The following is a 24,297-nucleotide window of genomic DNA, read 5'->3' as shown; positions in this document are numbered from 1 at the left end:
GCAGGACAAATCTAGCATCAAATAGAGCTAAAAACCCAAGCCACTAGCAATCCAATTCAAAGGCACACTTAGTTGAAGTGATTTGTAGAAAGAATGAGAACGAGAGTACCACTACCAATGTACACATCATCCCTTAGATGACAAACAATAATGCTTACAATCCCTTTTTGCACACATGCATGATGATAGAACTATGAGCAAAGCAACATAAATAGCCAACAGTGTACCCATGAATGCAGCAGGTCACCTACTCTATAAGCTTATTTGCATTAGATTGGACAAACAGGAAAGATGTCCCTTGTGTAGAACATGAATGCACTCCTAGCCTGTGTGCCACCCCAATAATGCATGAGCCACTAGTAACAGCAATGTATGGCCCAGCTAGTTGCACTATACTGTCTAGTCCACGAAGCATCATAGACCCATGATATATACCTAGTTAGTCCACCCCCATAATGTCTGAGCCGCTAGTAACAGCAATGTATACTGCATAGTCCACCCCCATAATGTATGAGCCGATAGTAACATCAACGTATGGCCCAGCTAGTTGCACTTAACTGCCTAGTCCACGAAGCATCCAAGACACATGATATATATTAATAAGAAGCACTCCCAATACATTTTGCATCATCTGAAATTCGAGTATCTCGATGATGTATCTCAATGAGCATGTTAATTTCAAGTATGACCCCTCTTGTAGTCTGAAATTCTTTAATGATGCAATGTAGCGGCATCATCTTGAATACATAGACCAAAATAAACAGAGCCAATTGGTCAATCTTCTGAGTAGAAGGTCATTATGAAAAGCTAAAGAACACTCTAATACCAATGTTATGCTGCAAGCAGTATATTCCCTGAAATGTACATTAATGCAGCTTGGAAATCAACAGGTGGAGTGGCAACAAGAGATTGCACAAAGTAATATGAGCAATAACCATCTGGGACATTCAATGTTCATGAAAATCTTCCTGGCAAAACCAAATCCTGCCACCTCATAAGATTGTCACACACTGAATCACTTGCTAAGCTTGACATCAACCCTTTTCTGTGACTCAGATTATTGGAGATGTAGGTTATCAGAAATGCAACTCCAAGACATCCATACTTTGAGAAACAATGGATGCTAATAAGATCCACTGTTCCTACAATACCCTTTTACCTGTAAGAATGCTTACTGTCGTGTAAATGATTTTGTGCACTAAATAATCCAACCATTGAAGTTATTGGTCAGACTCTTGAAACTACCAATGTCCAGCTTCTTCTGTATTGTTCTGTACCATGCTCATTTGGGTCGGTGAGTCACCAATTTTTGAATGATCCCTCCTGCCACTTTCCAGAGACTTATGATATAGGTTGACTGTTTCAATCGTTTCAAGGAATGCCATTAATGTAATGAAGCCTTTACAGTCATGTAGAACTTGGCCTTAGTTCTCAAAGTTTGTAGTCTAGGGCACATCTGGCACAAACACCTAGAATCTATTCAAGTGATTTTCTTATTGATAATTTGATCTTTACGGGTCACATCTTGCCTACCACTAGAATACAGTTTAACCGACCACACAGTCAGCCAGCTTGCAAATCCAATGCCAAAACAAAGCCAAAACCAAAGTACCCATTTTGGCATTGGCTCTGGATATAAACCTGCGTGATAGAAAGGTTTACATAAAGAAATGAGAAAGAACAGAATGAACCAGTCAATAAATGGGTGATTTGTTGATACACAAAAACATGTACCATGACCAAATTTGATGCAGATCAACACTTCAACAATACAAATGGCAAGGGACAACCATGCAAAGGCTCCCATTTTCTTGATCGGCTTCCTGGAATTGAAACAAGAACAAAATGTGTATAAACTATATCCCACAAACTTTATCTCGCATGTAACAAATTTGCACACAAACCACGGAAAAATGACAAACCTGTCCTGCAAATACGCATTGTATTCTCGAATAGCTGGATTAGCTATGAGCCACCAAATTACAAGTCTGTACTTGTTTAGGGGGTTTGAAGGTGGTACCCACAAACAGAATTTGAGAAAGAAGGCATTGAGCTCAACCATCAAAATAATAACAACAAGCCCAAGAACCTGGATAAACCGTAATGGACCTGACAGAGGCTGCCACTCATCTTTATCCCAATATGCAGGAGTGAACTGACCCAGTGAACGTTTCACCTGAAAGCAGGGATTTTAAATGGTGGTAAGTAGACTGACATCAGAGACATGGAAAAGGATGTCTTGTTCAAAAGAATTATTGCCAACACACAGAAAAAGATGTCTTTTTCAACCACCACCCAAAAACCAACCCCAAAAAAAAAAAAAAAAACCCAACTATTGTCAACATGTGTGATCTTACAGCACTGGCCTTGAAAGAAAAGGGCACAGATAACCCTGCTAACGTTTCAAGCAAACAAACAGGGTCACTATCCAATTAAAAGAGCTGAAAATATAAGAACCAGCAGACACTAGGTTATGTCAGCATTTGGATACTCTTCAACCATTCTTGTCGATTCCATCTCCATCAATCGATCCATCCATCCATTAGTTTGTTAAATTCGTGTAATCACTAATCTTTAGTTGAAGCAACTCAATTCTGAGATACCACCATTGCAGTAGGCTTTTGATAGAACAACACGCACACACACATAATAAAAAGCTCATTTCATGACACCTCTCTCTACCTAAGGAGCTTATTTGGTGGACTCTTGCACTGTATGAAAGGCCTATTGGCAGAGTACAGACACCTGAGGGCATTTCAGCACCTGTCCGCTCCACCATAGGGGGTGAAGCAAGGGTGTTCCCTTTCTTCAACATTGTTCAGCCTCTACCTCTCTTATTGTATGCAGATGACATTGTATTGATAGCTGATTCTCCACAAGGGTTATAGACACTTGGATGCACTACACTCCTATGTGTAGGACAATGGGCTGCCGCGAACCACGGTAAAACTGAGGTCATGGTGTTTAATACCAAACCATAGTAGGTCAGGAGATCAGCACCTAAGTTCACCAATGAATGGAGGAGATGGAATATGTGGACTCTTATAGATAACTGGCAGTTTTGTTCACAGGCCTCACCTTCTCTATAAGAGAGCCAACAGATACCAAATTGACTAGGGGCTATGTAATGTTGAGCTAAAGACTCGTTACCCACTGATTGGCACTTCAAAACAGCACCAAAACAATAAATTACCAAAAGTTTCATTAAATAGGGAGCAATTCTAGAGAGTTTGTGTGTCCCACATGTAAAAACATAATTTGGGATCCTTCCACGTCTATAAATAGACAAGCTGGTCACCATTTAGCTTGTCTTGACCGTTTCAGCCATCAGACCTCTTCCTCTAGCTCTCCAACCCCCAACAACTATTCCTACATGGTCTACGCGGTTGCCCAACCTTCCACTATTGCCAGTGATCAGCTATCATCATCTTTAGTAGGTCACTTTTGTGTTTTCAGCACTTTTCTTCATCAGCCTCTACTCCAACTAGTGGTTACTGCACTCGGGATCCAACTCCAATGGACAACACACATCAACACCTCCCTCAACCTATTCCCACAAGAGCCACCAGCTCTTGGACAGCTCTGCCCCTGAGCATCTTGTACATCTTTTCCTTCAATTACAGCACTGATTTATTCACTTTTGAGTTCTCTTTCTTCTTTGTTTATGTTTGTGTTTTTGCAATTTGCATTTTACGTTTTGAGTTTTGTGTTTTGCGTTTAGGATTTGAGTTTTGCACCTCACTGTCTAAGTCTTGTATTTCACTTGAAGGCAGAAGAGAGAAAGGCAACAGCAAAATGTGAAGCCATGTGCAAGCGTGAAGTGCAGGAGTGAATACCAACAATGTGTTGGTACACAAAGATTAAAGGATGTATTTATACTTTAGGGTTTATGGGTTTTACCCACAAGAGTGCATGCACATGTACAAATAAATAATGCATGTGTAATACAAGGAAGTGAACGAAGGGCCTTGACACCCAACATCACTTGTTGCTATACTTTGAACTTCCTGTGTTTGCTCAGTGCAAACCCTAGCATATCTTCATATGGTATCAAAGCCTCTTCCATGATGTCTTATCAAGGTTCTCCATCATTGGAGGCCCTAAGGAGGCACTATGGACTCTGCAAGGACACCAAACCCCACCTTCACCTTCACCTTCTTTTTATTTTCCCGTTTCAAATTCTAGTCATCTAACAGAGAAGGCATTTGAAGAGTACTTGCGTATCATGTATGGTCGAGTTTACACACTTCCTACCGTCTTCGCTACTCCCTCCAAAACAGTTGATGAGACTGATTGCCTCTCTGGTCATGGAGAACATACAACATTTGGGACAACTGGCAACCTACCTTACTCATCTCAACTAGGCCCAATGTTAGGTTCGATTCACAACCTATGGTCGAGTTTACACACTTCCTACCGTCTTCGCTACTCTCAACTAGGCCCAAGTGTGTAAACTCAACCTATGGTCGAGTTTACACACTCCCTACCGTCTTCGCTACTCCCTCCAAAGAGAAAGAGACAACAAGAGGAAGGAAGAAAGAAATCTGCATTGACTCAAGATCAATGTTGAATACAACAGTGGATTGATCAATCCTTGCTCACAGCCCAAGGCGTCAATGAGTGCACCAGATTAGGCGGAGAATGATTATGGTAGCAACACAACCACAGTATGCCAGAGTCAAAGAAGCAACCTATTGAAGATGAATGCCAAAGTGAGGAGTGGACAGCTGTAAATAGCTAAATGCCTCCAAACCTCGCTGCCACAAATGGCCCACAATCAACCCGATCTGGTGAAAATAATTATAGGCTGCAATAAATGCAATTGGATTGCACAGGCAAATAATGACATGGCATCCATGGCAATCCAAAGATAGACACGCACATGCAAAGGTGTAAATTGATTGACAGATATAGGAAAATTACCAAAAATAGAAGACATGCACACCAAAATACAAGAGCTGCCATATCCCTATAAAACTCTGACAACAACGCACGACCAAGAGATGACACACTAACAACCCTAAAATAGGTAAACTAAGACCCCCTCTCAAATCCTGGAAGTGTCTCAAGACCAAAAAATCTCATGAAATGAAGCATGGAACCCGTGGGAAAGGGTTCTTGAAGAGATCTACTGCATTGTCCCATGGGGACAATAAACCACCTATAACTCAAAATCCATGATCCACTCACGAACATAATGGAACAGAACCTCAATGTGCTTCATACGAGTATGAAGCACATGGTTCTTAGCCAGAGCTAGGGCACTCTGGTTATCCATGCATAGCGAAATGGATCCTATTTGGTGAAAACCAATCCCCACCAACAATCGATGGAGCCACAATTCCTCCATAGCAATTGAACAAAAAGCACGGTACTCTAGCTCTGGATAGAAGAAAGCGCCACAGTAGGCTACTTCTTATTGCTCCAAAAGATAGCTCCCCAACAAGGGCAAAGGCAAAACTTGTAGTGGACCATTACGAATCCACATCACTTGCCCAATCACAATCACTCCATCTAAAAGGAATGGCCTCCTCTCCATACATAATCCCCAGGATCAAGTCCCCTATAGATAGCACAAAAGGCTGCATAGAAGTCTTCATAAAAGAAGACAGCAAAGCCACCAAAAAGAGATGTCTATCCGAGTGTACATTAGCCAAATCAAAGAGTGAACAAGGCACCTATAGCAGGTAGCATTTGGAAGAGGATCACCTATTGCCAATAGCTTGGACTTAGAGATCTATGGAACAAGAAACAAGCTAACATGTGGCCATACCAAACCTTGAAAGTAACTCAAAGATGTACCTATACTAGGAAATTAAGATGCCTTATTACATTTCATAAATCTCCAATCCAAGGAAGAAGCGTAGGATCCCAGGATTTGTTATGTCGAACTCTTGACGCAATACTCTCGAGTTCAATCAAGCTCCTGTGAGTCACTCCCTGTGATAATAAGGTCATCAACATACAAGATTGCCAACAGACACCTGCCATCAACAACCTTATAGCAAAGGTTGGGATCGTGATCTAAACAATGGAAGCCACTCTATAAGAAGAAGCGATCAGTCCTTTGGTACCAAGCTCGAGGCACTTGCTTTAGGCCATAGAGAGCCTTCCACAACCTGGAATCATGGTCCTTCTTCCCCTACACAAGAAAACCAAGAGACTCTGAGTAAATATACTCCTCTAAGATGCCATTCAAAAAGGCCAACTCCACGTCTATTTGATAAATTGACCAATGGTGATCAACAACTAAAGCCAAGATAGCTTAAATAGTGGACATTCTAGTTGTCAATGGAAAAGTCTCCAAGCAATCCAAACCTACACGCTGAGAGATCCCCTAACAACAAACCGTGCCTTATGCTTGTCCAAGGTCCCATCTGTCACTAGGTGGTGATACTTTTTACAGTTGCCTTTCTTATTTACTTATATAAATATTTTATTTTTCTTTTCTTTTGTTGTTGTTGCTTTTTACCCCCAGAGTTCTCTTGGAATAAGCTGAGATCTTTGCATGGCCAAAAGAGGCAACCATTGGGACAAATTGGACTAATGGTTTATCTGAGCCTTAGGACCAGTTCCATATTGAATGGGCACTGAAGAATAGAATGCCAGTGGTTTGGGACTATGTGCTTAGCCACTAGAGATAGTGCAGGACAATGAGCTTGGCCCAGACAAAAGATGCACATGTGAGAATGCTCACGGAATAAAAAGTCACTGTAACTGAACCATATTACACCTTTTGATGTGGTTGCAATGATAAAAGTTTCTCAGAACAACTCGAGGAATGTAAGGGTCACTATCCCTAAAATTTAGGGAGTTACTATTTTTGGACCCCAGAATCTGTTCACATCATTATCTTCGTTTTTTCATGAGAATTGATCCTCTAGTCTATACCGAGATCAAATTTTGCACCGATCATGGAGAATTTTAGACCGGAAGGTTTAAACGGGAAAATTATTACATCTATGCCATGTGGCACAAATTCCCAAAAGAGAGAGAGAGAGAGAGAGAGAGAGAGAGAGAGAGAGAGAGAGCTTTTTTTTAAAAAACCTAATAGGCATGAAGGACAGATCTGAGAATGAAGTTTTGAGGAGCTGAGGAGAGATTCTTGCAATTTTATCAACTATGGAGAGTACTTCTTCGTCTCTGACTCGTGTACGAAGGTAGCGCTTGCTCCCTTTGATCAACTCTCTCTCTATTCTTAAAGGAAATGCTTTGCATGATGGGCTGATTCCATCGAAGGTACAGTTCTGTGTTTTCTTTGCACTTCTACTAAGGCAAGAGCCTCAATGTCCAGGTTCAAGAGCAACTATTGCCTTCTCCAATGCAGAATCTAAAGTAATAACCATGCCACATAAAAACAAGGTTTTTCAGCTCTGATTTAGTGTTGTTTTGGTCACAGAAAATGCTTTCCTAAAAGGGATGTTGTTCTGGATATGTTGGACAGTAAGAAGAATGAATTTGGAGATCTTCAAACTGCAATTCTGCACATGAATCATTGAGTTTTGATTACAGAAAATGTTTTCCTAAAAGCGATGTTATTCTGGACATGCTGGACAGTAAGAACAGTGAATTCAGAGATGAGCAGACTGCAATTCTGCACATGAATCATTGAGTTTTGATTACAGAAAACGCTTTCCTAAAAGGGATGTTGATCTCGTCATGCTGTACTGTCCTTATGCAACTGGGGATGACGAGATATAAGGGCATAGTTCATGCAAAGTGAACTATCCCACTGCAAATTTACGTGGACCAAGAGGTGTCTCAAGAAACTGAGTAATCCTTGAATCTTACATGAGTCTCCAATACCACCGAGGGACTCAACCTGCTGCAAAGCAAACTAAGAGGCCTCCGATATTGGTAAAGCACTTGTTTGCCGAGGTACTCCCCCTCACTAAGGGAAGATAAATCCTCTTCATCCAACGAAGGCAGCTCTCCCTTAAACAGCTCAATCCCCCCGAACAAACCTAAGGAGATGCCGAAGAGGTAGAAACACTTAATGACAAGGGAGTAGATGAAGAAGCAATCAAGAGTGAAGGGAAGAAGGTGAGGGAGAAGAGGAAGGAGAGAGAGGAGTTGCAAACAAAGAACAAGTGCCGAAGGGCAATCTAGAAGGAAGGCAAGACTGATGGTGGATTGTTAGGATGGAGGGAGGAAGAGATGTCGGTCACTGATGATGATCCACCAATATCAGAACAACCATCAATCGGATCTTCGAAGCCCGCAGCCCCATCAAAGATTACGTCCCTACTCACCTCGATCTTCAAGTGGTAGAGCCAATAGCCCTTTGTGGTCATACTATAGCCCAAGAACATAAGCCTATTCAACTTGAAGTCAAGTTTTCTCCCTCTTTTATTTTTGTCCACATGGACATATGCCTCACATCCAAAGATATGAAAGTGGAAAACTAAGGGCTTCTTCACGAAGAAAGCCTAGTAGGGAGTCATATCGTGCAATACCAAAGTAAGGGACTTGTTGAATATGTACCATCGTAGCCACTACCTCACCCCATAATGAAAAAGACTCCTATGCTCCAACATCGATCGGGTCATTTTGAGCATGGTTCAATTGGCACACTTCACCACACCATTCTCTGACAGCGTGTTCGGATGGGAGTACTCCACCCAAATATTGTGATCCCTACAAATTGCAAAAATAGCTTAGGACAAAACTCGTTGTCATGTCTACTTGGATAGCCCATACTTCGAAAGAGATTTGTGTCTCCACAAATAGCTTCCACTCAAAGAAGTGGCAGCTCCTCCCTCTTGTACTCCAAGAAATAGGGCCACACATAACAACTAAAGTCGTCAACAATCAACATGAGATACTTGGCCTTCCCAAGGGAAGTCATGCCCATAGGTCCGCAAAGGTCAGTGTGAACCAACTCAAGCAATGTCGAAGCCCTCTATGTAGCAACCTATGGATGAGGCCCCCTATGGTGCTTGCCCCTCAAGCAACTAGGGCAAAGAGTGTGGACTAAAGGGAATTCTGAAAGTTCCTCTATGATCTTCTTCTGAGAAGCCCGACGAACAACATTAAGGTTCAAATGCCCATAACAAGCATCCCAAAGCAGTCCAAGCTCATGTGAAGACCGTGCGGCAATAGCTATGAGTGTATAGAGTCCACCATCTTGTGTGTACCTATCAGAAGTGTAGCTCTGGAGATGCATCTTCCATTGTGACTACATCCTAGGTAAACAAGACTCGAGTGCCTAGTTGTGTAAGACCATAAACACAAAAGAGAATAAAACCCAAATCTGGTATATAGAGAACTTTGGTCGAATATGTATGTCAATCAGATAATAGGGAAATTGTCCCCACTCCAAGCACGTGGATGGAAGAGTTGTCACCAATGGTGATGCATCTCTCTTTGGATCTCATGTCCTGAAGCCAATCGTGATAGTAAGTCATGCGGGAAAAGGCTCCACTATCCACAAGCCAAGGCTTCTTAGAAGAAGAAGAAGAACCAAGTGTTGTATCCTCCATCTCAAACAAGTGTACGAAGAGGGACTCTCCGAAAGCAAGTGTGGCCTTCGAATCCTTGTACCCCTCCTTGGCTTTCAAATGGGGGTACATCCGTCAACGCTTCTCTTTAGGGTGAGCGCCCTTGCCACAATGGGAACACTTAGGTTTCTTCTTGGAATCCTTGGAATCATCCTTCTTCTCCTCCTATTTCTTAGCCTACGGCTTCCCCTTCTTCAATCTCTATAAACCTATAGCAAAATCCTTCATGAACCCAAATCCAATGGTACCTATATCTCTAAGTCACTCATCATGCTCCAAGACTAGCAAGGCAAGATCTTCCCAAAGAAGTGTATCTTGGGTTCTCCAAGTCACAAGACTAGTAAGAATACCTCGAACTTTGGAAATGGCAGCTGAGTCAATAGAATCATGGCCATGTCCTCGAAAGATATACTCCATCCGAGAGATGCAAGCTTATCTCTCATGTCTTGCAATTTGTTAATGCAGTCCTTCATGGAAGAAGAATCATCGATAATAAGCATCCCCAACTTCTTCTCAAGAAGAAGAAAGAAAGAAATCTGTGAATACAATAGTGCATATTGATCACTCCTTGCACACAGCCCGAGGTGTCAGTGAGGGCATTGGATTAGGCTGAGAATGATGATGACAGCAGCAACACTAGAGACAGAGAAGTATGCGAGAGTTGGAGAAGCAACTTGCAGAAGATGAATGCCGAAATGCAGGGTGGACAGCTATAAATAGCTGAATGCCTCCAAATCTGACGGACATGCAATAACTGGCCCAAAATCCGGCTGACCTGCTGAAAATAATCATGGGGCTTCAATAAATGCAATATGACCACATAGGAAAATCCAGCAAATAATGACGTGCTAGAAACAAAAGAAATCCTAGCAGAAAAGGAATAAGAAGAGTGACTGGGTAGCCTCCTATTTATGGATGTGCATCCTCCCAAAAGTAGGGTTTTGGCTTATGGCACATATAAACTTGGGTAATTTTTTTAGTTTTGCAGTTGTAATGCATGTTTTTTAAGCTTCACATCTCTTCTCTTCTCTCTTTGTGTTCGTCTTCTTCCGTTGCACACACTAACAAATATGTGCATAAGCACCTACGGTATGTCATTTCACAAGTTGTCTTGCATCTCCTAATGCCTTCCTCTATTCCAAATGATTGGGATAAAGAAAACTATGAGGAGGCAATTCTTACTTGGAGACAAATCATGCTCGCACACACACTCCTGTTCTCGACTTCATCTCTGAAGAAGTTATTTTGATGGTTACCTCGTACAAGTTGCCTTCAAAAGTGCTAAAGAGGTTACAACTTGATGGTGTGGCGAAGGCCTTACAAGCTTAGATATCAACAATACATGTTATATTTGACCATATGTCCTTTATGCTATTGTTAGAATTTGTCAATTCTAGGCAATGCCCAATGTTTTAGTATGTGTAAGGGCAAAGCTAAGTTAGTAAGTTGTGCCATTACTTCTAAGCTTACTTGAGTTAGGGATAGGTTTATCTTACTTTTGACCTATTGTGCTTGCATTCTATCATTCTAGTACTTGCAACTTTTGAGTGTGGGACTACTCCCCATTCTAGCTCACTATCTTGTGCACATTGTCTCTCTATGCCCCCAACATTTTCCATCAATCGGTATCAAAGCTAGGAACATAAGTTCAATCTAGCCACAACTCAACCGGTGCCACCCACATGAAGTTCACTCAGCCAAAGAAGGAATAGGAGTTGCCGCTTGAAAAGAGGAGCTGCCAACCACCAAGCTTACCCGCTAGTTCTTCGGTTGCCGCCAACTCCAATCTGCCTTTGCCAATTATCTCATGCAGTCTACTACCTACCGCACCTATGCTACAACCTATTGTAGTTGCATAGCCACCTCCCTTAGTTTGTGCCGCTTGTTGCCCTCTTCCAACCCCTACTGGTCTTATTCTACATCAGCTTATTTCAACCACTACCCCCTACCTCTACAACCCGTGTTGAGAGTGTGCTGCAGCTGGAGGAGTGAGCAAGTGAGTGAGAGCAATAGAGCAAGAGTACGATATGATTTTGGGTGTGTTGGTACACAAAGAATAAAATGTATTTATATGTAGGGCACGTAAGGGTGCATTCACATGTACAATATAATAATACTCTTGTACAATACACGGAGGTGAATAAAGAACCTTTACATCCTAACAACCTCCCACTTAAAGGTCCGAAGTGAACCTTTAACCAACTCCCACTAGCCGTATGCAATGCTCATGCTGAGCCTTGCTTGGACTTTTAGTGAGAACATCTGCAAGGTTGTCCTGTGTTTTGATCTTGGTCAATGTGATTAGACCATCCTCCAAAATCTATCTAATAAAGTGATATCGCACATCTATATACTTTGTGCAAGAATGATACATGGCATTCTTAGCCAGATACACAGCACTCTAGTGATCACATCCCAACACTTGAGTACTCATAGACATGCCAAGAAATATGCAAGTCTGCTCAACCATATAGCTTCCTTAGAAGCTTCAGTAGCTAATATGTAGTCAACTTCAGTATTACTCAGTGCTACGATATTCTACAACCTGGAGCACCAAGAAACAGCACCACCAGCAACTGTAAAGACATACCCGCTAGCGGACGTACGAGTGTCCAAGTCACCTACCATATCTGCATCACAATAACCCTGCAAACTAAGTGCACCCTGCCCATAGCAAATACACTTTCTTTGTGTACACATTAGATATAAAAGAATACACTTGACAGCCTCCCAATGTGTTGTGCCAGGATTTTACATAAACCTGCTAACAACTCCCACTGCATAAACAATGTTTGGACTCATAGGAACCATGGCATACATAAGAGAGCCACAAGTTGATGCATAAGGGACTCCCTTCATAGCATTGGCTTCCATGTCATATTGTGGGTTGTTGGCTTTACTAAGCTTAAGATATGGAGGTAGATATGGAGATAATGGCACCCCAAGAGGCTCAGCTTCAGCAATTTTTGCATTCTATCCTTGAGAATCCTCATGCCCAATATGTGCTTTGCATTTCCCAAATCTTTCATGGAGAAAGCTGATTTCAATTGATCTTTGAGAGCATCCAAGCTAGTTTTTCTTTTCCCAGCTAATAATATATCATCCACATACAAAACAAGTATGATGGGATTGCCATCTGTATCCTTTTTCATATACAAACAATGATCTGCATGGCTGCATGCAAACCCATAAGAGAGCATAAAAGTGTCAAACTTATTGTACCACTTCCGTGGTGCTTACTTCAGCCCATATAAGCTGCATTTTAGTTTACACACCAACCGCTCTTTTCTAGGAGCTACAAAGCCCTCGGGCTGTTTCATGTAAATTTCCTTATCAATGTCACCATGCAGAAAAGCCGTTTTGACATCCATTTGCTACAGCTCTAAGTCCAGTACAATAGTGAGAGCAAAAAGCACACGTAAAGTGGTCATCTTCACAACAGGCGAGAAGACCTCTTGGAAGTCAATCCCTTCCTTCTGTGCATACCCTTTGGCAACCAGTCTTGCCTTGTACTTGGGTTTCCCATCAACTGTCTTTACTTTGTAAACCCATTTGTTTGAAAGAGGCTTTCTTCCTTCAGGCAACGACACAAGATCCCAAGTATCATTAGCATGCAGAGATTTAATCTCTTCCTGCATAGCCAGGTTCCACTCACTGCTGAATTTGCATGACTTGGTCTCTTTATAAGTAAGAGGCTCACCCTCATCTATATAAGCATCACATAATGCAAAGAAGGGTCCTACCTATGTGGCTTCCTTCTTAAGAATGCAGATGTGCGCACCCAATGATTTAATCTCTTCCTGCATAGCCAGGTTCCACTCACTGCTGAATTTGCATGACTTGGTCTCTTTATAAGTAAAAGGCTCACCCTCATCTATATAAGCATCACATAATGCAAAGAAGGGTCCTACCTATGTGGCTTCCTTCTTAAGCATGCAGATGTGCGCACCCAATGATCTATATTCTGAGAAATTGGATCTACATTTGGAGGTATGTTATTTTCAACATGCTGCTCATGCTGTACAGCACCTTCATTTTCATTTCCAACACTTGCATTTTCATAATCAACAAGTCTATCTTGCTGTCCATGACCTCCTTGTGCTTCTATTTGCTGTCCATCATCATCTGGCTCAAAAATAACCAGCTAATCATCAGTTTCAGCTTGTAGTACAGCATCATGAGGCTCATCATTTGAAGTAATAGGTGGGTGGAGATTCTGAAATTTGACATTTTTCATGTCTTCATCAAAGGCTGAAGTACTCTTCAACAACTTTGCCTCATTAAACACAACATTACGACTGCGAACAATTTTCTTGGACTGTCGTAACCACACTCTATAGCCAAATTCACCCTCATCACTATAGCCCATAAAAATGCCTTTGGTGGATTTCAGGTCAAGTTTACTCGTCAACTCATCTCTAACACGCACAAAAGCATCACAATCAAATATCCCTAAATGGTCATATAAGGCTGATTTGCCAAACCAAACCTCCTCAAAATATGGACCTATTTGGAGAGTAGTTGTAAATATGAACCGCAGTTTTAAGTGCCTTTTCCCAAAATTCATAAGGGAGATTAGCTCTTTCACATAAAGTCCTATTGTATCTTTCAGCCACCCCATTTGAAGAAGGGCTGTAAGGAGCTGTAAGCTCCCTCTTGATTCCATGCAAGTCACAAAAAGACTAAAACTCAGTAGATGTGAACTCACCCCCATTATTAGTTCTCAAGCATTTCAGCTTTCTGCCTATCTGAATGGTCACAAATGCAAGCAGTTATGAAAAACACTCCAAGCAAGGAGTTACATGGAAAGAGGCACTAGAGTCTACAATCCAAGTCTGAGTGACACCATCATCAACTAACAAAAGTGCATCAATCACATCAACCTTGATAATCTGCATATCCTACATGTGGCATGCAAGGGCATCATAATCTACTACACATAGTACATCAGCCTCTGCATCCGAGAGCTCCTCTATGACTACACTAGAGGCCACATTGACCTTTCCCTTGCCTTTGGCTGCCTCAGATACATCTATCTTATCCTCTTTCTTCTTTTTGTCTCATGCATTCTTCTTTCTCTCTTGTTCTTTCTTGCAGCACCTGCGAGCAAGCTTCTTGTGGCCCTTCCGACCACACTGATAGCAAGTAATATAACTCTTTTCCTTTCCTTTGCTCTTGCTTTTGCTTCTTTGTCCACCATTTGCATTTTTCTTTCCAGCCCTAACTCTAACATTGTAAGCTAAGTTGTTGCCTTCTCCACTAGACTTACGTCTAATTTCTTCATTCAAGATTGAACCCCTCACACCATCATATGAGAGATTGGGGTTACTACTGAGAGAAACCACCAAGGTCTCCTAAGAATCAGGCAATGTCATGATCAGAAAGATCACCCTCAACTTATCATCACAATCCAAATTAGCATCCTTGAGCTGATTTAAAATACCACTAAATGCACTGAAGTACTCAACTGCAAGCTTGGACTCATTTAGCTGCATATTCACCAACTTGCACATTAAATACACTTGATTAAAAGGTGTAGTGATCTCATAGGTAGTTTTCACCTTCTTCCATATTGCATAAACAATATCTAAGCCCTTAATGTCTTGTCAAAATGTCATCAATGGCACCCATCTTTATATAAGCCACACCTTTTTTGTTGATTCTGGCCCAATCTACATCAGATATTTGTATGGGTTTATCTTCTTGTAAAGCATCCTCACAATCCTTTAAGAACAATATGCCCTGCATAGGGTCTTTCAAAAGGTCAAAGCCCTGACCATCAAACCGTTTGATTGCCATTAAACTCTTAATGTCAAAACTGGAAAAAGTTACAACCATTTTTATCGCAAATACGAGTAAATGCACTCAACTGCAAGAGCACAGGCTGAACTACCAAATACACTGTTGTTCTTTCCCAACCAGAAATAAACCTCTATTGTTTTTACAAATACTGCAGAAATTTACAAAAATCTGCACAAAATCCCAAATTTCTAGGTCCAACAGTACGTAAATGTCAACCCATCTGACCCAGATGAGTAAAATTTCATCAATACATGAAAGGAAACAATTTTTCTGGGTCCAATGTCAAGAAATTTTACTCAGATGAGCTGAGAGCCCGCAACTATCTTCAGCACGACCTATGCTGCACAAGCCTTCTGCCTACCTGACCTATTCGCAAGCTGCCTCACGACCTGCCAACTGCACATATCGTTGCGACTATAGTCCTAGCCTGCTCCTATCACGCCTGACCTCATCAACCCGTTTGACCTATCGGTCTTGTACCATCAACTTTGATACCAATTGTTGAGAGTGTGCTGCAACTCGAGAAGTAGGCAAGTGAGTGAGAGCGACAGAGCAAGAGTACGATATGCTTTTGGGTGTACCAACAATGTGTTGGTACACAAAGAATAAAATGTATTTATACTTGGGGCACGTAAGGGTGTATTCACATGTACAATATACACAAGTGAATAAAGGACCTTTACATCCCAGCAGCCCGTCTGCCCCCTCTACTTTATAAATAATTACAACCACCATTCCACCCTATACAAAGCCGCTCTAACCAAGAAGTGCATCACGTTTGCCACTTGTTCTATGTTAACTACCGCCCAAAATCTGCCTAACACATCTCCAACATATCCAACTTTTGTTTGATTCAAGGTCCTTTGTACACCTCACCGTTGTGTTGACGAACCATATCATTAAGTACAGTTTCCCTCCATTTCTAGTTTTGGTTTCCATTTATAGTCCAAAAAATGACTTTTTGGTGCCTTCTAAGAGAGTCAAGGCACCATCCAAGAGTGTCTAGGGACACTCTAGACAGTCTATACTTATATATACAGCATTGACTCCACCCATTCATCCATCCCGCATTCATGCCTTCCTACGTTCTGTCACTCTCCATCGTTGCTCACACCCACCCTTGAAGGATACGACGATCGTAATCTTCATCTCTCTTGGCACCAATTACTCTACTTCCACATCTTCCAAGCTGTGTCTTGGGCTGCAAGTTCTCTTCCTCCACCTGGCGACCATCTCCATCATCTAGCATCAGATTGTACATGCATTTTTGGATCTAGATTCTCTTTCTCCACTTACTAACCATATCTCCATTTGGCGTTAGCAAGCACTTGTGTTTCTACTCCTAGGTCACCTCTCTCTACCTCGAGACATTACTCCCCACCTAGCGTCAACCTCTCGAGCTGTGTTTTGCAATCTGACAACTCCCTAGCAAGGGCGATAGCTCTGGCAGGCATCTACTACCTCAAACACCTACGTTTTTCCAGTTCTTGCTCCATCAAGGGCTGGATTTCCTCATCTAGTAAGCAGTCCAGTTGATCCTCATCTTTTAAAGTACGAGTTTGTAGTTGGTGATCTTCTTCCTCAACTTCGATGACATTTGAGGACTATATTTTTGATAACTTTCATTCACCTTAAGCATACATCAACAACATTCTACTACCAAAGCACTGTGTTTCACTTCCTTCACTATGCAGATTCCGTTCAGGTGTTGCCGCCTGGTTCAAACACCACAGTGTGGTAATCTAGAGATCTTTAGCCCTGCCATATCAGCTTTGTTCACTTAGCATGATTCAATGCTTCATTATATTCTTCTATGTCTTCTGAGATTCTCTATTTTCTCAATCTTTGGTGTACACACTATGTTGCTCCTTGCAAACCCCATTGTCTCTTTGGTTAGCTTTCATGGCAATCACTTCTTCACATGATATCAGAGCATACCTCATTTCTTGACACACCGAAATTGTCGAAGTTGTGCCATTTCACCAACATTTGTAGAGAAAATTTGGGGCTTTTGCTAAAATTGACTCTAATTTGTGCTAAGTCTTGAGATTCATCCTTGACATTGGTAATCGGCTCTAAGTAATTCTAAATTTCTACAATTCCTTAGAGTTTAGGGAAAAACTTGTCGGCTCTTTGCTCTCATGCCTCCACAAGCACACTATAGGGGAGAGTACAACATTAAATTGCTCTTTTGATCAGTTTAGGCACAAAAATGAGGCACTCACACCCATTGTTTGGATGCACAATAGTGAATTACCACTTGACAATTTCGGTGCAACAACAAGTACTCTTGTTTGCATTGGGATCCTACAAAGAATTTTGGTCATTTATATCTCATTCTCGTGACTCTTCAAAGGTGTCAAATAGTTGATGCTTTGTCAAGTTTGGATATTGCACCTCCCCATGCTTGTGAGCGTTGCATTCTTGTCCAAATGCATCAGTTTATCTTTAAGAAGAATGGTCTAGTGCAAGTTGCCCAAAATTTACAACTTATAAAAACATTTATGTGCACAATTGTGCCCTTGGGGTTCATCTTCATATTATTGCATTTATCAATGACTATTCTAGATACACTTCATTGTATGAGTGGATGGCTTGACAGCCAAATCGGATGTATTTATGCATTTCAATACATCCTATGAGGCCATGGTATGGCAAGAAGCCTAGTGTGGATTACCTTTCATGCCTTTGGTTGCGTTGCACACGCACGTGCAACTAAAGAGCTTCATGGAAAGCTTGATGACAAGGCAATCAAATTCACTTTTGCTGAGCATATGTATAGCCCTTCCATACGCAAGGTTTTTGTGAGCAGAGATATCATATTCCATATCCAAGGTCTTCTTCCGTATGTTGTTCATTTGGGGGATGATGATCACGCAAAAAATCAGCAATTACAGAATGTACCAGCCCCAGTTGCCCCAAATCAGCGACTAGCTGATCTAGTTTCTCCTAGGGCTTCGGCCACATTTTGTTGATATAGGCCATCTTATTGCGATGAGAAAGCATATGCATTTGCTAGTACTCTTTTGAACAAGGATGAGCCTACATGTTTTGAGGATGCACAATAGGATGTGCATTGGGTGCAAGCCACAAGTGATAAAATATGCTCTGTTCAATAAAATAATACTTCTAACTTGCCTTCTAGCAAAAAAAGCAATTGGATGCACAATAGGATGTGCATTGGGTGCAAACCACAAGTGATAAAATATGCTCTATTCAACAAAATAATACTTCTAACTTGCCTTCTAGCAAAAAAAGCAATGGGCAATGTCTGATATCCAATCCCTTTCATGTTGAGTTTGGCTTGTGTCGTGTCTCATATGCAGGTTGGATCCAAGGGGGCGTTTCATTGGTATCAAAGTGTCTCTATAGTCCTTTGTGGGGGTCTCAAGGAGGTGGAGGTACCAGGTGATCCTCCTCTGGCACAAAAGGACTTAGTGTGCATCGGATGTGTCTTATTGCCTTGAGCATAAAAATCTCATAGCCAATGCAAAACCAAATCAATGGCCCAAAAGGGAGAGGTGGCACAATGAGTGCCTAGGGATAGACATATGCTCTAGTGGTGTACGAAGCAATCTTCGGTAGTATGACCATTCTTGCGGTAGGAGCAACACCCAATGGAGTGGCTGTCAAGAGAAGGCATAGCACCAAAATGTCAAGTCGTAAAAGGAAGGGAGAGAAGAAGAGAATGGTATCTCTCGGAAATGCGGAAAAAATGGGGGCAAAATTAATAGATGATGCAAAACCCGCAACATGTCTTTGCCTTCTCCGATATAGAGGATCCTTGCAGAGCACCTCTAGCTTTGATATCGTGTCAAAATAATAGGTATGCTCTGATACCATGTCAAAATAACAAGTATCCTCTGATACTATGTCAAACGATATCGTGTCAAAATAATAGGTATGCTCTGATACCATGTCAAAATAACAAGTATCCTCTGATACTATGTCAAAATATACGACGACCCAAAGAGACAATAGGATTTGCAGGGAGAAACACACAGTGTATCTGACAAACACTAAGAGAGAAGAGAAACTCAAAAAACAAAAAAGAATAAAACAATGAAACGTTGAGTCATGCTATGTGAAGAAAATCTCATACAAGAGAGCCAAAGCTCAGAAGATGATTGCATTGTTCCGTCTAAATCAAGCAACCTCACCCTAAGGGAAATTACACAGTGAAGGGAGCAAATTGCATTTCTACAAGTAGTTAGCTATCAAAGTAATCACTTGAAGGTGAAGGACAACTGTCAAGGGAGCACAACGCAATCTTCTAATGCCACTAGAGAAGAGGAAGAAGATCACCAACTGCTGTTATAGAGGGAGTGAAATGCAATCCTCAAATACTAGGAAGTAGGACAGGTTGCAAAACATAGATGCCTAGGGTGTGTGAGCTGTTGCACTTGAGTACTGAACAGAATGCAAGCTTGGAGTGAGCAAAGATAGAGAAGAGAGTTGAGAGAATCGTGTAAGAGTGTACTAGTGTGTTGCACGATACAAAAAGAATAGAAATGTATTTATATGTTAGGATACAAGTAAAGGGTATATTCACACCCGTAAGTTTATACACGCGGGAGTTTGCAACCAAAGGGGCTTTACATCCAACAACCTCCCACTTAAAGGCCCAAAGTGGTGCCTGTAAACTATCCAACTCTCAGTAGTTGAATACAATGCTCATGCTGAGCCTTTGCAAGACTTTTAGTGAGAACATCTGCAAGGTTATCTTGGGTTTTGACCTTAGTCAATGTGACAAGGTCATCATCCAAGACCTGTTGAATGAAATGGTACCAAACATATATGTGTTTGGTACGGACATGAAACATGGCATTTTTAGCCAGACATACTACACTTTGGCTATTTAAACCAAGCACTAGAGTACGAGAAGAAAGACCACAATCCTTGACCAAACGGCCAAGCCGAATAACTTCCTTAGAAGCTTCTGTGGCTGAAATATATTCAACCTCTGCAGTACTCAGTGCTACAATTTTCTGCAACCTTGAACACCAAGAAACAGCTCCACCATCCAAAGTAAAGACATACCCACTGGTAGACTTTCTAGTGTCAAGGTCTCCTGCCATCTCCGAATCACAAAACTCCTGAAGCTCTAGTATACCCTTTCCATAGCATATACATTTGTCTTGTGTACCTTTTAAGTATCTAAAGATACATTTCACTGCTTTCCAATGTGGTTTGCCAAGGTTAGACATGAATCTACTAACAACTCCCACTGCATGGGCAATGTCTGGACAAGTTGCAACCATGGCATACATCAAAGAACCAAAAGCTGATGCATATGCCTTTCATCGCAGTAGCAACTGCATCATCTTTTGGGCAATCAGCTTTGCTAAGCTTTGTATATGGTGGTAAAGGCACACCAAGAGACTTAGCATCAGCCATATTAAATATGTCAAGTACTTTGCTAATGTACTTCTCTTGTGAGAGAAACAATAAGTGTTGATCTCTATCTCTTTTAATGTGCATGCCCAAAATGTGTTCAGCTGGTCCCAAATCTTTCATTGAGAAGGCTAAACTCAGCTGCCTCTTAAGAGTATATATAGTACTCTTATGGTTTCTTGCAATCAACATGTCATCCACATATAAAACCAGCACAACAAGGCTTCCATCATCAGCCTTCTTAGTGTATAAGCAGCGATCTGCATGGCTGCATTTGAATCCATGGCTGAGCATAAAGGTATCAGATTTTTTTTTACCACTGTCTAGGGGCCTATTTCAGCCCATATAAGCTGTGTTTCAGCTTACAAACTAAATGCTCTTTCCCTAGAATAGCGAAACCTTCGAGCTATTTCATATACAGCTCTTCATTCACGTCACCATGAAGAAAAGCAATCTTCACATCCATTTGATACAACTCCAAATCCAAGGATGCAGTGAGAGCAAACAAAACACAGAGCATAGTCATCTTCACCACCGGTACAAAACCTCTTGGAATTCTATGCCTTCCTTCTATATATAGCTCTTAGCAACCAAACGTGCCTTGTATTTGGGCTTCCTATCAATACATTTCACCTTATAAGCCCATTTGTTAGGAATAGCCTTCCTATCCTTGGGCAAAGGTACAAGCTGCCATGTGTTGTTCGTGTATAGAGATTTCATCTCTTCTTGCATTGCAAGCTCCCACTTTTTCTTGTTTTCACATGACAGTGTCTCTTTAAATGTCAAACGCTCACCATCATCACTCAAGAAAATGCAATCCAAAGATGGTTGAAACCTCTGTGGCTTCCTTCTAACCCGTGTAGACTTCTTACCCAATGATCTGTGTTGATAAGACAAGGGGCCTACATCCTCAAGTATGTGCACACCATCACCTAGTGGCTGATTTGCAGCATTTTCTTGCTACTGTAACCTGTTTTCAGCATGTTCTTCTTCTTGTTCTATTCCATCATGTGCATCAATTTGTTGTCCATTATCTTCTGGCTGTAGCACAATAGGTGGCTGCTCATTTTCAACATCAAAAGGGACAAAATCTTCAGCTAATGGCTGCTGAATGGCTGGCTGTTCGTGCTAAAACTTGACCTTCTTCTTGTCGAGGTCAACATCTGTAGTATTTTTCAAAAACTTTGCCTCATTAAATACTACATCTCGGCTGCATACTATCTTCCTATTCTGAGAAAGCCAAACTCTATATCCCATCTCTCCCTCATCTCCATATCCCATGAAGATGCCCTTGATGGATTTCATGTCTAGTTTAGTCCTCTGATTTACAGGATCATAACCAAAGACACGCAAATGGTCATATGATGTAGGTTTGCCAAACCAAACCTCTTCAAGAATGCCATTTTTCAACACACGATTGGAAGAGCAATTGTACATGAACTACAGTTTTTAAGAGCCTCTCCCCAAAACTATTGTGGGAGATTAGCTGTGGACAACATGCATCTGATTCTCTCACAAAGTATGTGATTATATATTTCAGCCACCTGTTTTGATGTAGGGCTGTAAGGGGCCGTTAACTCCCTCTTAATGCCATGGATCTCACAAAATGTTTTAAACTCATTACAGATATACTCTCCCCCATTATCCATTTTTATAGCTTTTAACTTAAGCCCCTTCTATGTGGCAACCAAGAAATGAAACCTTTTAAAAGCATCAAACACTTCCTTTTTGCTCTTTAGTACATACACCCATGACTTTCTATTGAAATGACAAAGTACCGTGCACCCCCATGTGAATTAACAGGCATAGAGCACATATCTAAATGTATTAAGTCAAGAGCATTAAACTTCTTAACAACACCAGAGTAATGGGGAGACTTCACATGTTTTCCATGTATGAAATCATTATAAAAGTCGAGTCCATAGCCTTTTACATCAAATTTTCCTAAACAGGAGTGAACTTGAAGGCCTTTCTGGCCCATATGACCAGTATTTTGTGCCAAAAATCCATCTCTAAATGAACTTCAGCCACAACCAAAAACTTCCCAAGTAATGCTTTACAATGCAAAGAATACAAAGTCCCCTTTTGGCTGCCTTTAACAATCAACATAGAGCCCCTGTGGATGAAACCAACCTTCCTTCCGTGAATGGGTGGTAAATCCTTGATTACAACTTAATTACAGCAGCAAACAATTAATGCAAATCTGAAAATACAAATTTACCTACTACTGATCTTGGACAAATCACACCCGCTTGGCCCCAACATTGGTGCCCCTTTCGGTATTTCTTTAGCTTTATTGAAGAAAAAGTTGATTTACAATGGGATTCTCTCAATCCCCTTCGCAATCCAAACTCCCCTCCTGTCCAAAGTGACCAACAAGTCTTCAATCTGATTTGCCCCTTGATTCGGGCACTTAATTGGCCTTCACCTACTTCAAAGACGATGGAAATGCCCCAAATTCAATGGCTGGCTAGTCCTCCACCTGAATTTAGCTAAAATTCACCTTCAACACTGGAAAATCCAAGTCTTGGAGCTTCCAATTTCTGACACGCTTCCCGAGGCTGCTGCTAAACCCTAATTTCTACAGGAGAGAAATTTACAATCTCTCAACCTCCAAGGGTCCAAATGCTGAGATCTTGGAAGCAAGGCTGTGAAATGGTTGGGAGATGAGAGAGAAAGTTGTAGAGAGAGAAAATTCAGAGTTTTGTCACGAAGAATGACAATGCAGCTGCTGCCTTGTCACAACAGCTTGTAGATGCAAAGAATTGAAGAAAATAAGTCATTTACTACTACTGCCCTATTTCAACAGCCTGTAGATGCTGTCACCTGCTGTTGATCGGTCTTCTCCTGCCCCTAGCTACCTCAAAAGGTCCTCCAATGGCTGCAAATCAGTAACATCTCCTCGCTCTCTCTTGTAGACTGAATACACTAAAAAATGTGGCTGCAAATCAGTAGCATCTTCTCGCTCTCTCTTGTAGACTGAATACACTGAAAAATGCATCTCTCCAGCCTCTAAAGACGTTTTTCAATCTTGCATGGGCGTTTTTTTACAAGTGACAACGTTCCCAAATGGTTTTTCTAGTATTATCTATAATTAAATATTAATTTTCAGTCTTTAAATACTTAAAATTAATCTAATAATTATTTTGGAGTCTAGAAAAATAATCTGACCGGCTAATAATTATATTGGCTATGCAACTTCCATTCCCGAGTATCTTTGTGTCATCTTTGAGCATCAGATTGGCGTCAAATACCATTAAACGCCACTTCTCTAGTGTCACCAACTGACACTTATGGCCAAATGAATGACCTAGGCCCGCAATTGGCACCAGATACCACCAAGTATGTGTGCGGCGTAACTTACAGTAACTTTTGCCTTTGACATCCCGTGATTTCCTTGGGTCCCCGGCTCGTAAATTTACTCTAACCCCAATTACACCTTACATGTGCAACATTTACTTAACCATGTGATTAAAAGTTAATCCACATGTTAAGTGAGGTTTCAAAAATACATGTCCTCGTGACAGTGACCTTCCAAGATCCACCACCAAAGGTAGAAAAATACCCTCTTGCATCAAGCTACCCAACTAATAGTAGACTT

The 24,297-nt window shown here is 41.3% G+C and overlaps 1 protein-coding gene across 2 annotated transcripts in view; it reads right to left on the bottom strand.

Moving 5' to 3' along the window:
- Nucleotides 1-551: 551 nt before the first annotated feature.
- Nucleotides 552-24,297, bottom strand: part of LOC148008263 (CDP-diacylglycerol--serine O-phosphatidyltransferase 2-like) — a 104,442-nt gene continuing 80,696 nt past the window's right edge. The window contains exons 6-8 of one of the 2 annotated variants that reach the window (XM_087674352.1): nucleotides 1,923-2,176; nucleotides 1,735-1,823; nucleotides 552-1,641 (exon numbers count right to left, since the gene is read on the bottom strand). In XM_087674352.1, coding sequence (XP_087530478.1) covers nucleotides 1,481-1,641; nucleotides 1,735-1,823; nucleotides 1,923-2,176 — 504 coding nt within the window. In that variant the 3' untranslated portion in view covers nucleotides 552-1,480. The remainder of the gene's footprint in view (nucleotides 1,642-1,734; nucleotides 1,824-1,922; nucleotides 2,177-24,297) is intronic. The other variant, XM_087674353.1, reaches the window with a different exon arrangement.

This window comes from Lygodium microphyllum, unplaced genomic scaffold (assembly GCF_053477565.2).
Source record: "Lygodium microphyllum isolate KBCC unplaced genomic scaffold, Lygodium_microphyllum_v1.1.10 scaffold_220, whole genome shotgun sequence".
NCBI classification, from domain to species: domain Eukaryota; kingdom Viridiplantae; phylum Streptophyta; class Polypodiopsida; order Schizaeales; family Lygodiaceae; genus Lygodium; species Lygodium microphyllum.
Note: the sequence above shows the minus strand (reverse complement) of the source record. Positions and strands in the feature narration are given on the sequence as shown.